At 43.2% G+C, this 16660-nt stretch overlaps 1 protein-coding gene across 3 annotated transcripts in view; it reads left to right on the plus strand.

The window, feature by feature from the left end:
• tnrc6c2 (trinucleotide repeat containing adaptor 6C2) overlaps positions 1-16660 on the plus strand; it is a 52405-nt gene that overhangs the window by 17880 nt on the left and 17865 nt on the right. For 2 of the 3 annotated variants that reach the window (XM_030137524.1, XM_030137534.1), the window contains exons 4-7: positions 2815-3231; positions 12634-15093; positions 15848-16051; positions 16494-16660. In XM_030137524.1, coding sequence (XP_029993384.1) covers positions 2815-3231; positions 12634-15093; positions 15848-16051; positions 16494-16660 — 3248 coding nt within the window. The remainder of the gene's footprint in view (positions 1-2814; positions 3232-12633; positions 15094-15847; positions 16052-16493) is intronic. The other variant, XM_030137542.1, reaches the window with a different exon arrangement.

The raw sequence follows: 16660 nt of genomic DNA on the forward strand, positions 1-16660 counted from the left end.
TTATGAAAAATGTAAAATCTAAAACACTACTCTCCTCGTTAGGCCTAATATTAATTCCTGCTACAACATGAATGTGCTTGTAATCTTAGCAGTACCAGGCCTTATGTTAGGGCAGTCAGGAACATCCAGCGCTGCTATTTTTTTAAAGGCTATTTTTTTAAGGGAAGGAAAGGAAGGGGAAATACTGCCATAGGTCCAGCCCTTGCTTGAATGAAATGAAGTATAGCCTAGAACTATGACTAGGTTTTTAAATCACCTTAAAGCTTATGGCATCTGATGACAGCAGAGGAAATGAGAACGAGAACGGAGGTGAAATTGTGTCTTAAGTGAGGGGTTTGAAGATAGATGGGAGATGGCAAAGTAAGAAGACAGATACAAGTCAGGGGAGAGAAGAGACAGAAACACATGACATGAGGGATCAAGATGGATAAATGCCCAGGGACAGAGCAGAGGGCGCTGAGCTTAGAGACGGGGATATCAGGAAAAATAAAAGACGTGAGAGAGACAGAGAACAGCAGGGTTTTGGAGCTGGCCAGAGATGGAATCAGAAAAAAGGGGGTGTTTTGAAATGGAGTGGGGAGGACAAGGAAGAAAGGGGGCAGGGCAGCATGTATTCACCATCCGGCTGTCTGATTGGCTGAAACGGCATCAGGCGGGCTGTGCTGAATTTAATCAGAGATGTGCGTCACCAGCACACAGGCAACAACCAACAGCAAGCTCTATAACTGCTGGAGGGAGGCATGATCACTCTGTTTTTCTTCTTCTGCATGTGTGTTTGACTAACATGTCATTAGGGAAGGGGCTTAAAAATACGCTATTTTGTCACTTTCTGAAAGTATGTGAAGGAGCACATTTGTTCTAACCTGTGTTGATTTAAGGGACAGCAGTTGAAAATTGAGTATAAGACTTAGCTGAGTTATAGTTTCCTTCTTAATATTTATATAGTCATCCTGAAGTGAGGTAGTGTGTTTCAGATTTGTCTTTGTCAGTGTGTTTGTTACTTTTCGCTGCTCTTTCTGTGTGTCAGCAGGTAGGCAGCCATCTGGATTAGAGCACTGCTTACTGAGAGGGCCTCTGTTTTTAGCTGTACTTTTAGAAAAGCTCTTGGCAAGCACAGTGAATACCTCTGTACTCTGAATTTATTTTACCCTCCAGTGTGGCAGTTTTGGACTCGGTGTGTGTGTGTTTTAGTGTGTAGTTAATTGGCAGCATTGTCTCACAAGACTACTGTAAGTGTAGACACAGGACCAACTGATGTAAAATGAACAAATGCTTTCTCTCACATCTACTTCCCACTATTTTTTGTTTTGTTTTGTGAAAAACGCATTCTCCTTACCTTCGCAAATACACACAAACAGTGTCTTCTCTGTCTCTCTAACCTCCCTCAAGTGACAACGGTCTCAGCTGTTGTGTAGATGCCTTGTAACTATCAAGGGACTGTAGAATAAACAACATCAAGTATTCATCACATGCACCGTAGACTGAGAGCAGCACTTGGGTCACTACATGTTGGCAGCCAGTATAGAAGCAGCTTTTTATGTGTAGGAGGGAGACTTGAGGTAGTATAGGCAGTTTCCCAGGGCACTTAAACTTACACATGTGGTGTACAGAATCCTCCAGCACTTCCTCAGTTAACAGTTATTCAGTCTCAACTTTTTTTTTTCCCTTCTCTGTTGTAGCACCTCTGGAGAGAAAACTTTAGCTAAGGCAATCTGTTTGGTTGTGAGCGATCCAGGTCCTTCTAATAATAACACCTTTCAGACTAACGCTCAATTAGATGGTTGGCTGGCCACTGGACGCATAGGGGAAAGGGTCAGGCTGAGGCCAGGCCAGCAGGGAAAGGTGTAGCTCAGTATATATGTGTGTGTGTATGTGTGAAAGATGAAAAGGCTATAGAAGAGAGTGTAATGAAGAGAACAAGGGGGTGTCTAGATGTGTTTGTGTGTGGTGTTCAGTCAGCAGAAAAAATCTGACCTTTTCATAGTGAGTGTCTGGGCCAGGAACATATGTTCAACAACAGGCTACAGGAGATAGTTAACTTAAAGGGATAGTGCACACCATCACACAGTGCAGAGACTAATAGATGCTGTTAAATCTCCTTAATCTCCACCTGAAGAGCACTAATGCAATACAAAACCTTAAATTGACAGACTGCATTAGTAGGTTTGAAACTCAAACATGCCTCCTAGTCATTCTCTGCAGAGCTTAACATAATTTGGACTTAAAACATTTATATTAGAGCTCGACTGATAGTGAATTTTTAATGGCAGACTTAATAATAATTGTTTGGACCAGGAAAGAGCCGGTAGCAATAAATAACTTTGACTTTATTAGAAACTGGATATCTGATGAACGGAGCATCTAAGTCAAAGTAATAAACACCTACATGACTAAATAAATCTGCATGACAGAACATCAAACTAATAAAAACATATGTGGGATGTTTTCCCACAGTGTCAGTAATTCCAGTTGAGACACTTACTATTAGATTTATTTAATGTCTTTTGTCTCTATTTATATAGTTTTGGATGAATTGCTTTTGGTTTAAATATAAGATGTTTTCTGTAATGTTTCTACATTATGGAACGGTGCTTACATAGTTAAAATGAAGAATTGCATTTCTGCATAGTTGAAGCACCAAGGAGGGAACCCTCACTGTTAGAGCCTTATGTGTCACCCATTGTCTGTTGTCAGCACTGCAGACAAATGTAATTTGTGTAACTAATGATCAGTTAACCCAGACATTAATACCTTGCTACCTGCATGTGTCTTTCTGTGTGTATGCCTGTGTGCCTGTGTATTGTATCCATCCAGTGCCAGAGCCTGCTCCCACTAAGCCCAGTCCCGGCCCACCCCACCACCACCTCCACCCTGCCAGCCCCACGCTGCCCCTCTCCTCCTCCTCTTCTTCTGGCAATGGCAAACGTGCCTCCTCCAGTAGCCAGCTCCAGACTCAGACTCCCCCTCAGCAGCAGCAGCAGCAGTGCCAGTCGTCCTCTGCCAGTGCTCGCTACCCGCCCAGAGAGGTGCCCCCACGCTTCCGCCAGCAGGAGCACAAGCAGCTACTGAGGAGAGGCCAGCCACTGCCTACAGGGGCCCTCAGCGCTCTCACCCTCTCCTCTTCCTCCTCTCCCTCCTCTTCGCCCTCACCATCTTACTGTTCGTCTTCTACAACTACCAGCAGTACTACCCCAATCTCTGCCACGTCCACTGTGGGCAAACACCACCCAGGTTTGTGTCAATATAGTAAGAAAGCTTGCCTGGAATGGATTTTTGTCATTTTATCATTTTTGTGGTGGCTGTGTGCAAATAATTGAAAACATTGTACTTTTGTTTCTGTGTGTGCATGTTAGTTATGTTTTGTCTTCCTTACATGCCTTTTAGACTGAAAGTATCTGTTAATAGGAGCTAGCTTGCGTCATTTTGACCATCCAAAATTGCATGTAACACATACGACGAATTGACCTGGTCTTCACTTACAACGTACATCTTAAACGCTGCACCAAAACCATTCATTCTGACCACCTCCTAAGCCAAATCAAAGTATAGTCAGTATAGAGAGCATCACAACTAACTGAATGACTTTTCCAGTTCATATGGTTTTAGTTCAAGTGGACTTCTTTGGAAAATTTTGTTATTAAGCAGGTTAGTTTTTAGATTTAGCTTAATTTAGCTTTACCAAAATTTTGTACACATATGTAGTAATGATAAAATTGATATAACACAGTAGAAAAACAGAAACATTCACACCACCTTTTGTGCTTAACTCTTCTAAAATATTAAGGAGTAAGACTTCAACTTGGAATTTCCACCAGCTTTCCCAGCCTGGTTGAGGTAGTTATATGTTAGATATTCTGTCTGTGCCATTAACATGTGGATCATTTTAGTCATCCACACTATTTTAGTAATAGGAACTTAAATAACTCAAAGCGTGAAATTCCCATTTAGATATTTTGGTTGAAGCATTTAGGTACCAGAGTTTTTTTTGTTTTTTAATATTCAAATTGGTATTACAATTTTAAAAAGCTGTCCGTTTCATTCAGTTATGTTACTTGTTGCCATATTGTGACTTTGGTGCTTAAAGGGTTGAGCAGGGTGACCATCATTTCAGTTTTTTAGCTTCTAAATGCTCTTTTTCTTGATGCACACATACACATGCATCATCAGACCCCTGTAGCCGGCGGTAGCCTTTTAATGACCTCGCTTGTGGCCCCAGAGATCACTAACACTGAGCCTGCCTGGGGGTGTTCATTGTGCACAGTAGTGTATTTGTCTGCATGTAATATGTTGATTAATTATTAAAAATGGCCATGACTTACAGTAGTTATGTTGCTGCTACAGCTATATTTCTTCCTGTCTTTGGGCATTTATATAACGCAAAGTGTGTGCTTGTCATAAATATTTCTGCTGTGTTGTTATCTTGAACATTTCCTTAATTCTTTCAGGTTGTTGCGTTGTTTCTTTAGTTATTTGTTGTTGTGCAGCTTTCATTGCCATATGCAAAGTTGGCAGATCCTTACATCCTCAACATAAGTGTCATTTTAAAGACATTGATGTGAGGATGGTACAACACACTGTCAATGTTTTGAGCTTTGCGGAGAAACTGCAGCAAGCATCTGTTCATGTCTTTGCTTTAGTCTTTTTGTTTTTTCTTGGATTCTTCATCCTTTTTTTTCCCTTTTAATTGATTCACTTTTGGTGTTGTGAACCACCTTTCATTACCGATTCAACATTTGTTGAGAGAACACTCTGCAAGCAAATCTTCAGCAGCTGTGGTACATGACTAGCTAGTCAGAAAACTGCAGGCCTCTGCAGCACAAGGGCAACAGCTCCTGTTTTAATATACAGGCTTATGCCACTAGTCACAGAATAACAGAGACATCTAGCCTTTGTAACCTTTCAGTACCATTTTCATTTTTTTATGTATATATCTTTTTTATGTATATATCTTATACTGAGAATTACTTAAAGCAGCATATGACTTTGATCATACATTTTTTTTCAAATTTGTAAAACCCCAGTGATAGCCTAATTATCCCTAATCCATTAGTCTTTCCGTGCTTGCGCACCTGAATCCCTTTCCTCACGGTGAACAACTTCGAAGATGACTCCATCATAAACACAGTCCACTTGTTTACATAACAAACCAAAACCTCACTGGGGCCTTTTTGGAAATTTTGTCACAAAGTGCAATGTGGGAAATGGAAGGGATTTCTCACAGATTCAGCAGGAAAATGAGCCAAATCAATACAACATAAAATTATACAGTCTACCAGGGTTGTTTTGAAGAATGAATATAGTCGATGGATGGAGGTAAAGGTGAGATTTGGGTTCAGCACTCACAAAGAGACAGTGAAATTTCTGCTGTGTGGAATTTCCTTTCCCACAATTAGGGCTGGGTAAAAAAATCGATTTAATCGATCTTAGATCAATCTCATTTAAATGTTGCGTAATCAATTAATAGTGGATGAGATCAATTTTTCAGAGCAGGACCAGAAGTATGCGGAACTGCGGGCCACTCCGTCTTGCGAACCCCTGAGGAAGACTTGGTCTCGTTCGCGAAAAAGACGCGGTGGAGAAACCACCTCCTCTGGAAGTCCTCCAGCCTCAAACTCAAACCCACAGTGTGAACGAAGTGGCCACCCGACGTTGTTGGAATAATAATTTGGATCCATACTATCACCTATGGCTGAGTATGGAGTTAGAGGAAGAGTAAAGTAACAATGTCCGACCGCTCCGCTACCCCCCCCCCCGACCAACACCCAGGAGCACGTGCACCCCCCAGCCCCACTCCGCTCTGACCAACAATGACGGAGCGCAGCCCCCCCCCCCCCCCCCCCCCCCCCCCCCCCAGTGAGTAGAAGCCTCCAGCCATAAAACAGAATAAAGATGACGAAGTCCATTCTGAGCCACTGTAAAAACATGGACATGTTTCTGTCCCGTTCATTATTTCAGAGCACATTCAGCAATTTACTGCTGAAATGTCATATTCATTTTCTTTCTAATATCAATATTGATTCCAGTATTGATGTGTTGCATGACTGCGGTCCTCAAATAATCAGGTAACAACTCAAAATTGTACTTTGGTATCACTAAATTACTCTGAATCAGTCAATTAATACTGAATCGAATTGATGTTGAATCGAATCGAATCGTGATTAATCGATTCAGAACCTTATGAATCAAAACTGAGTCGATTATGGAAATTGGCCATGATACCCAGCCCTACCCACAATGCCCTTTGCGACAAAATTTCTGAAAAGGCCTGAGTGACGTTTTGATTTGTTATGTAAACAAGCGGACTGTGTTTATGATGGAGTCATCTTCGAAGTTGTTCACCATGAGGGAAGTGATTCAGGTGCATAAGCACAGAAAGACTAATGGATTAGTGATAATCAGGCTATCACTAGGGTTTTACAAATTTAAAAAAAAATGTGATGAAAGTCATACGTTGCTTGAATGTCAGGAACTGGACAGTTTTCTCTTTTTCCCTATTTTTGAATATTCAGACTAATTCCTTTCATTCAGTAGTATTCAGTTTTGTATTATTAGAATGTTTCCTCTTTGTGCTTGAATGTTTAGTGTAAGATTGCTGTAGCTGTGAGTTTGGCGGCAGGTGAAGTGATACAGTTTATCTGGAGGAGACTGAATTTAAAAGAGTAGATTTCTCCTTTGGGTGTCAGACTATTTAGTTCCCTTGGTTGAGTGTATTAACCTATAATGTCCTTATTATGGCTCTACTACAGCAGTTGTTGTCCTGTTTGGCCTTTACCTTGCCCTGGTTTTCCCAGGGGCTTCTTGGTATAACACAGCCTGTGGCAAAGGAGCGATTGGCTAAAATCTCCATCTCCTTTCCTTCTTGTTTTTGTCCCTAGGGTTTCCCATCTACAGTCTGTTTGTTCCTGTCTGCTCAGCTAATAGCCCCAAGCTGGTGACCCTGTTGTGTGTCATGTTTCTGGCATAATTTAAAAAGTGGACTTTGTTAAAACTCTGTGCGCTGCAGTTGAAAATTTACAGGAAGCCCTAAGTCTCTGCCATTAATAGTACAATGTGTTCCTGTCCCAGCAGCAGTAGTTATTTGTAGCAAACTTCACAAATCTGTAGATGGAATGTGAGTAGCAACATACGTTTTTGTAGGTGTGCCGTCTTTATCTGCCTCTCAGAGTAACTTACAGACGGCATGAACTCTTTTAAGGACACATTTCTGACCCTACTAGTGAGGTTACTGTGGCCTTGAGGCTTGTCTTCGTCACTCAGATACGCAACACTTTTGTGCTTCTGCACATGGAAACACATGTACATGGATGCGGAGGCAGTGCAGCCCTAAGAACACAGTAGTCTGACCTAGTTGTGTCCTGTCAAATCTGTCTGCCTCGCGGGCCAGCTGGCTCTGACTTTAAAAGAAAATGAATGCCCCCCCCAACACACACACACACACACACATATGCAGTGAGTAATAAGCTGAGTAGATGTGCTAAGATATTAAGAGATAAGACGCACATTCTTGATACCTCTGTACATGTTTTAATGCTGGAAACAATGTATTGTCATAACATGAGGCCGTATTGGCGTGTTTGCGTGATAAGTGTGTGTGACTCCAAACACCACCCCATCCTCAAAGTCTGAAAGCCAACCCCCTCCTAGATTTAAGGGTACTGCTCCTCCACTCTCCCAAACCTAATTTAATTGTCCCAAGAACCAGACAGGGAACCCCTGTGTCCTCTCCCTCCTTCCCCCTGTCGCACCCACCATCCCCATCTCTCCAGCTGACTGGGGGCCATTAAGGAGTCTGGAGCAGCCAGCAGCCGTCCAGACTGGCTTCCAAGTAGCAGGTGCTGTAGTGGGGGTCTCTTAAGAGTGTGGGAACTGCAGCCCAACAGCTGTTTGTTGGTCACCCAGACAGAGCATATAGCCAGAAGGCATTCTGCTGGGTATTTTAAAACACTTGGCCTCTCATTTGGACCCTTTCAACTTGCAGGTAAAGCAGTTTGTTTTTAAACTGAGTATTATTCAAGGTCAATGGAGCCTGAGGCAGAAACTGCAGTATTTAATGATGGGTGTCCTCTTAAAAGCCATAACATTTTAAAACTTCCTTTTCAATGGATAGAAATGCAAGCCTTCTTCAATGTAGTCTTATTAGTTCTTAAAAAAAAAAAAAAAGGCCCTTTACATCATGGTTATTTGTATGGTTTTAAAATCAGCAAATAATTATGGCACTTCTTGGTGGTCTTAATGAAGCCAGGGGAAGTGGGCTGACCCATGTGTTCCTGCTGCGACACACACATTCACACACACAAGTGAGAGAACCCTCTAGTGGCTTCATTAATCCGGGCTCTGTCAGGGAAACCAGAGATGTCACCATGGTCTTGCTCTCCTATTTTCTATCCTTTTCTCTGTAGAGGTAAACAGACATGAAGGATGAGCTTTTAAACCCTCCTGTGGCCTTCCCTCAGTCTTTCAGTCTTTCCTTTTCTCCCTGCTTCCGGATAAACAAGTACATGCCATCTTTGATCCAAGTGGGCGTAAAGTTTCCCTCAAAGAGAGATGGAGAGGGTCTATTTGGGGACAAAAAAAACTACTAAACATCCACTCCTGCTCTGGTTCTGGTATTATGTCATCCAACATTTTGCTCTGAGAAAATCACTGACTCTATGGCTCACAGTTGAACTAAGAAATCTATTTATTGCCACACCATTCTGCTTATTCTGCTCATGCTTTCACTCTTTCTTTCTACCTCCTTTTCTTTTTCCTTGTCATTGCAACTGCCGGCCCCTCCCCCCAGACTTTCCTCCATCTCTCCCTACTACCCTCTCCCTCTTTTTTCTGTCACCCTGCCTTTCATTTTATTCAGAGGGGAGGGGAGGCATTTAATTCTTGGCTACCTGCCCATTTCTGTGATGGCAGCTAGTCTCATTATCAGGAGCTCCTCTCTTCTGTATTTCTGCTTTAACTCTGGAAGGCTGCATCCCACAGCTTCACTGTGATGTTGCCGCTGGATATCACATTTCATCAGAGACTGTGCTGTTATGTTCATTGTTAACACATTTTAGTTGATATTATTGAGCCAAAGAAATGCTTACATACAGAGAGCAGGCCTATATCTGCAAGCAAGAACTGTGTTGGAAGCATGTGGATCCATAGAGGCCCCCTTTGTTTTTATTTCTGACCCGCTTCATTCACGAAGGGTAATCAGAGACTGCCCTCCTAATTGCGACAAGAATGAAAGCAGCTCTGCATTACTGACACATGATTGGGAAATTGTCCCCCTTTCTTTGTTTTTCATGTTTAGCTTGCTTTGGTTCCCCCCCTGCCAAATGATTGGTTTGCCAAGAATCAGCAAGACCTTTCTGCTGGAATGTGTGTGGAGGGAAATGAAAGGGGAGCAATCGAGGCATTTTAAGATGAAAATAAAAAAGGCCTGCTTTGCATTAGCCCAGACACACACAACAATGTATATTTGTGTGCATGTGTGTGTGTATATGTATATATGTGTATATATATATATATATATATATATATTTATATTTATATGTGTGTGTGTTTGTGTGTGTGTGTGTATATATATAAGTTACAGCATAGCGATAATAGTAGCGATACCAATAGAGTATTCTGCAATCAGTTGCATTTGTCCAAGCAGATATTGGCGTTTATAATTTTGCATACACACATATACACTTTAAGCCTGAGATATATGAGTTGCCACAGATGTCTGTGTCAAGATTTTGCCATCTGAACAATTGCTAAGAGGATCTTCTTTGAAATATTGCATGGCTTTGTGTAAGAACTCTTGAGTACTGGTGTAACACCCCCCCCCCCCCCTTTTTTTTTTTTTTTCCTTACTGACCCCTTTTTCCCCCACATATTACTCTCTTTCCCCTTTTGTATAAGGTGTTTTTAGGTTCTCTGAAATTTGATGTGTTCATAGTGTGTGTATGATGGGAGCGATTTAAAAAAGAAAAAAAAAAAGATGACTGCTTCCAGATTTTGATTAACTTATCATGTGACCTATTTTATGCTCTTCAGGAAACAAAATTTGCTGTTGAGCCTGTGAGACAAAGAGAGAGAGGATGTGATAGCGGGTGAAAGTCAGCTGCACAAAATGTTCCTAATGAATTAAACACAATCATAGGATTTAAAGGGATTCATTAACGCATGGACAAAAATAAAAGAACTTCATCTTATATTTGAATAACTGATGGCACATGAGTAAACTGGAGTAGAATTTTGAACTATGTGAAAAGCTTTTTCCCATGTGGAAAATACCTACATGCAACAGATGGACAAGGCACTTTCCTCCAGATTTTTATGTCCTCTAGCCATGAACATTTGATGTTGTGAACACCCATGGACCTTGGCCTGACTCTTTGTTTTAATATCTGTAGAAATAGAAAACTCGTGAAAAGCATGTTGAAAGGCTTTATTTGTCAACAGTGACATAGGGTTTGTTCTAACAACTTTCTTTGAGAAAATAAATTGGCATCGCATGTAGTTATGAAACAATTATTTTGCAGTAATTTTTTTCAGTAGGTTTCTTTTTGTATGTGCAACCAATTGCTGCAGACTTGTATGTGTATGTGTGCCATTAGTCTGACGACCCTGTGTGATAAGACTGCCTGGGGAGTGAAGATAAGTGTGTTGAGGCGAAAATTGCATTCAGAACCACTCTGTAGCATGTTAAGTAGTATCTCAAAACCACATATCTGCTAGTGTTTGTACATGTCCACACACCTCAGACAAATGGACATTTACTCATCTGATCAGAGGGTTTTGACCATTGGGTTTTAACTGATGATGAGTAAGTTTTAGCTATTCTGGGATTTCCTGCATGATGAAAGCCTATAGCACAGTAGGGCAAGATAAGACAGCTAAATTATATATATATATATATATATATATACCTCAGGTCTTAAAATTTAAAGTTAGTGAGTCACATATATTGCAGCTGCACAAGTATATTATTGTTTATTTTTTCTCAGACTGTTTTCATATGTTCAGTGTTTCATATTTCAACCACTGGCTTCTATGTGTGCATAAGAAATTAACTAGAGTATTATATTTAATATAGCGTGGAACATTTTGGAAAACTACAATAGCCAAAATAAATATTGAGTTTTCTTGTGCATACATTTTTTAATTAGCTACTGTAATTTCATTGGTTCCCAAAAGATGCTGGATGAAATTCTCTACTTATTAGTTTAGCTGGTCTGTGCAGTGGTGAGAAACATTGCCACAGTTCTTACTGTTTTTTTTTTTTTTTTTTTTTTTGCCCATTACACAAGGCTGGCCTACTGGTTAGGATGTTTGCATGCTGGATCGATAGCCTCCCAGCTCTCACCCACTAGCATTAATAAGATCATTGATTAGCTGCCTCCAACTGATTGATTACCCCTTTACAGCATTGAATCAGCCTATTATTAGTTCCCCCTCTGATGGGCTGCTTTTGTGTTTTAATGAAATGCTTCTTTGAGATTCCATGTCGATTAGAGAATTGTTAGAAAAGCTGTGTTTTGGTCCATATGCTATTTGGAGATCATGCTTAAAGATCTTTAAGCAGTAGGAAATAATTTACATGCAGACCCTAGTTGAAGATTGATCTTGGCACCCACATGCCCAAGCTCTCACATTTTATATATATATATATATATATATATATATATATATATATATATATATGTGTGTGTGTGTGTGTGCACGCAGGCATTGAAGTGCATACCAACACACAAATTCATGCAAGGATGTAGGAAGTGGTTTGTGGTTCCTTAGTGCTGCGCAGTTGAAGGAGGAGTAAGCTCGGCGGAGCATAGGGAGTGATGGATGAGAAGTCGTCCTGGTTTCATTCCAATAAATGAGCAGCGTTCCACTTGGGCTTCCCTTCACAGCCCCAGCCAGTGATGCCACGATGGAGACGGATGGGCCTCTCACTGCTGGGTGTTAGAGGAGAGCAGAGGGGAGAGGGGGAGAAATTAAAGGGTGAGAAAAAGGAGGGGGCAGAGAGAGAAGGGAGACATGGACAGAGAGATGGGGTGGTATAATAAAAGATAAGGGCAGTGAAAGAGAGAGATGAACGCAAGATCCCAAACTAGAGAGTGAGGAAAGAGGAAACGACTTGGAAGAGGAAGTTAAGTGAGGGGAAAAAAAAGAACAAAAGATGGATGGGTGAAGAAAAGAAAGCAAGAGCTCCAATCTCACTGCAAGTTTTTGCCTGACTGCACCAGGGCAGGGATATATGGATATAGCATAGCTGATGCACGCTTGGCTGTGCACTCTGATTATGTGTTGGATTGTGAGACGTGCAAGTGTGACCATCTCATCCCGCTAAGTCTGATAGCTAGCAACCAACCAAGAAGATAAAATTGGTTCAGGAAACTAACAGGATCTGTATTACATGATGTTCTTCAGTGTAACCTAATCTATTTTTCCTCCCCATCCATCCTTTTAAAGTCTCTCATTTTATTCCATTTTTTTCGTCTTTTGTCTTCGCTGCATAGGTTACTCCATTTACCACTCAAATGTCTGTCAGACTGAGCCATTCTTTTCTTAAACTCTTCCTAACTGACTTTCTCAACCGATCTTTTTGATGTTTTATATATATTACCCTTTGACTTATCCATCTTTTGCTCTTTCTTTTTTTAGACATATCCCTTCAGAGTGGCCCGGGTGCCCAGTATGAGACCTCTCATTGGGGAACATCTTTGCCAGACAGCCCCTCCAGTGCCAACAGCTGGGACAAAGTGATTATTGACGGAAGTGACACAGAAGCTTGGCCCTCTATCAGCCGCAATAGTGACCCCAGCCACCCTGCAGCATCAGAATGCCCCTTGGGCTCAGCTAGTTCCGACCTAGACACCGGTGCTGTCACTACCACTAGTAGTAGTAGTTTTCTGAGTATGGCCGCAGGTGCCGCAGGCCAGCAGGCCCACTACCCCTCTCTCAAATCTAACAATAACATGATGACAGGACCTGGGTCAGCGAACACCTTAACTGGGAACAGAGGCTGGGGCTCAGATGGGAAACAAGATGGTATGAATGGTGGCCGAGTAGGAGCTCCCAATAATTGGGGCTCTCCCAATTTTAACTTGAACCTCAATCCCAATGCCAATCCATCCGCCTGGCCTGTTCTGGGCCATGATGGTGGTGGAGGTGGTATAGGCCCTAATGGGTTGTCCAACTCCTCATCTCTTACACCAGGTATTAATAGTAATGGAAACATGGGAAATGGGAGCCTTGGAGGAGGAGATACAAGCGGGGGAGGTTGGGCTGGCATGATAAATGCTAATGAAAATGATCAACAGCATCCTTCAACCAATACAAGCTTGTCTTTCAATATGGAACCTGCTAACCTTAACACTGATGGACCAAACCACACTAAGCAACAGCAGCAAGCTCAGGAGCCTATGAGCCCTATCCATGGGTTAACTGGCTGGGGAGGCCAGTCACCCACTGAGTCATCCAAGCTCAATGGGGACACAACTGGCAGCTCTGTATGGGGTAGTGGAGAAACCAAGGCAGCTGACTCCCCAAAGGACTCAGGCTGGGACTCAACTCCTTCTGGAGGTCTTTCTGCTTGGGGCCGCCAAGGCAGTGGAGGTGGGAGTAATGGAAGTGGTGGCTGGGGTGACTGGGGGAAATCCTCTGGTGGTGGAGATGCTAAAGGCTGGGACTCAGTAGATGCAGGCAGTTCTGGTTCAGGCCAAGAGCAGCAGCTTGGCTCGTGGGGCCAGCAGCCTGGAACAGCCCCAGCAAGTGAGGGTAGTGGGGACAGCAGTGAGGGTCAATCACACCACAGAGACAGATCCTCTAGCATGGAGTTTACCCCACTTCTTCCCCGACAGGATCTGGACCCCCGGGTGCTGAACAACTCTGGCTGGGGACAGACCCCCATTCGACAGCACACTGTCTGGGAGATGGAAGAAGCCAGCCCTGATGATGGGAAGAGCAACAGCAGTTCAGACAACTTAGGGGGCTCCAGTTCTACTTGTGGACCCTCACCCACCAATGGAGGAACTATCAGCCCTAATATTGGCCCTAGTCAAAGGCCTGGGTCTGGGGGAAAGAGTGACAGTGAAGGTTCAGCATCCTCTAGCTGGGGAGCCCCTCCCCCTCAGCCCATCCAGACTGGTTCAGGATGGGGGGATCCTCCACAGTCACACAGCAAAGCCCCAAATGGCACTGCTAGTGGCTGGGGAGATCCTTTGCCTGCCAATGGTTCCAAAAGCGGGGGCACACCATCCTGGGGTTCAGAAGACAAGTCACCCAGCTGGGATGACGGTTTGACAAAAGGTCAGCCAACTAACTGGGGAGAGGGCCCAAAAAGCTCCCATGGTTGGGGCAACAGTAATGCAGGCTCCAATGGCTCCAGCACAGGTGACTGGGGAGAAGCAGAGGCCAAGAACAATGGGTCTTCCAGCAGTATGTGGGAAGGAGAAAGTGGGAATGGAGGGAGTGGTGGATGGAAAGAAAGTCCTAGAGGAGGAAATAGAGGTGGTGGCTGGGGGAAGCCAGCCCCTGCTGTGAATAACAGTAGCTGGGGGGAAACCTCACGTACCAATGGCCCAGTGCAGGGAGGCTGGGGTTCTTCTAAGCCCCAGGAAAGCAGCAGTAGTAGCACTGGCAGTGGGGGAGGTGGCAGCATTGGTTCTTGGGGTGGTCCTGGTTCTGTGAAGCAGAACACATCTAGCTGGGGTAATGCCAGCAAACAGGACCAGGGCATGGAGCCAACTGGCTGGGAAGAGCCCTCCCCTCCCTCCATCCGCAGGAAGATGGAGATTGATGATGGAACATCTACCTGGGGCGATCCTAACACCTACAACAAGACTGTCAACATGTGGGATCGCAATAATCCCAATAGTAACCCAAGCAACAGTGGCCCACCACCAAATAAGAATGGTGGAATAATTATGCCCAACAATAACAATCACTCTGTTGGTCCTGGCAACAACAATCACCATCACACCCATCACATGCACCACCATCCCCATCACAGCCAGCCCCCAGCTCACCTGCAACACCATGGAAACAACAATGGATCACCAAATGGTGGAGCCTCACATCCAGGCGGGGGCCCTCAGAGTAGACCCCCCCTTGCCAACCCAGGTAATTCAGAGTTTTTCAAAGCCTGAAATGTGAAGTTTTCGAGATCAGACTTTTTCAATTTCTTGTTTCATTTTATTTGAAACTGCGCAATAGTAAACCAAATTAAGCATGGCGCTACATAAAGCTTAACAAGAGGACTGTTATTACAAATAAAAACACCCTTAAAGATGTATATTTAGGAAATCCAATAGAAAGACTGTGCCCTGAAATATTTTTTTCCACATCAAATAGTACTTTGTGAAGACAAAAGGAAATCATAGACCTGGGAGAGACTGAAAGCTTGACAGTCTGCTCAGCCTCTTAATTATGAATGAGATCATTGCCCCCTGCTGTTTGCCATTTGCACTGCACTGATGAAAGTGGTTTTAAAGACCATATGATATGCCGCTTTTGGAAACGGCTACATGTTTGAAACAGCAATAAAGCCAATTTACATAGATGGAGAGAGAAGAGGAAATAAGTTCTTTGAATGGCAATGACAGATGCATCTGACAGGCAAGAGCTTCTACCTGACAGATGTCCCTCACATTCCTTTGCACATGCTCATGCAGAGCAGAGTGGGATTGTTGATGACTTCCTGCTGTAGGGACAGCGCTGCCATGAAAGGCCCTTTATAGACATGCATGACACTACCTTACCTGTCAATGTTACTGTTAGCCTTCCCATTTTACATTTCACTGCAGTTTATCATGAGGACTTTTTTTTTAGAAAAATGTAGAAAAGCCATATTTTATCATCCACGTCTTTCTTGCAGGATGGGGAGAGCTTCCAAGTGTTCAGATCAAGCCAGAGCCTGCCTGGGGAGAGCCAGCAGCTCCAACATCAACTGTGGACAATGGCACCTCTGCCTGGGGAAAGCCTCCAGGGGGAGTTGGAGGATGGGGAGATGGTGGGCACGAGCCCTCTGGACCCTATGGTAGAGCCAATGGTCCCCCAGGTTCTGCACCCTGCAAGACAGGTAACACACAAAGATGAAGAATATTCTCAGATGCACAATAAAAAAAAAATCATTGTGAGTCTCTCACGAATGGTATTAAGTGTTTGAGTGATTGTTGTCTCTCAGTACAAATCTTCAGGCATGAGATGTCTCCAGACCTTCTGCATTTGTGCCAATTCTGAAGGTTTTTGTTCGTGCTATTCAAGTGATGCTCAGATTAAAGCAATTTCATACCTCATTAGGTCTTGGTTATTTGTGCTATTGGTATGAAACGTAGTGGTGAAGTGCATTTTACCAAATGGCAACAGTGGCACCAAGTGGTCAGGTTTAAAATTACAAGCTACTCAGGCTGTGAGAGGGAGGTAGACATGTTAAAACAGTGTCAGACTCAGATTACCATCCTTGTTATGATTTTATTTTTTTCTAACATTCAGTCATTTCTTTACCTTTATCTGTTTCTCAGGCCCCAAACCTATGCAAGATAGCTGGGGAAATGGAGGGGAGGAGATGGGTATGTCAACCAGCCAGTGGGACGCTGAGGATGGAGACATGTGGAACAGTCCTACCTCCCAGGAGAGCAGCTCGTCTTGCAACTCCTGGGGCAATGGGCCCAAAAAGGGCCCAAGCAAG

The sequence above is a fragment of the Sphaeramia orbicularis genome, chromosome 1, assembly GCF_902148855.1.
Source record: "Sphaeramia orbicularis chromosome 1, fSphaOr1.1, whole genome shotgun sequence".
NCBI lineage: Eukaryota > Metazoa > Chordata > Actinopteri > Kurtiformes > Apogonidae > Sphaeramia > Sphaeramia orbicularis.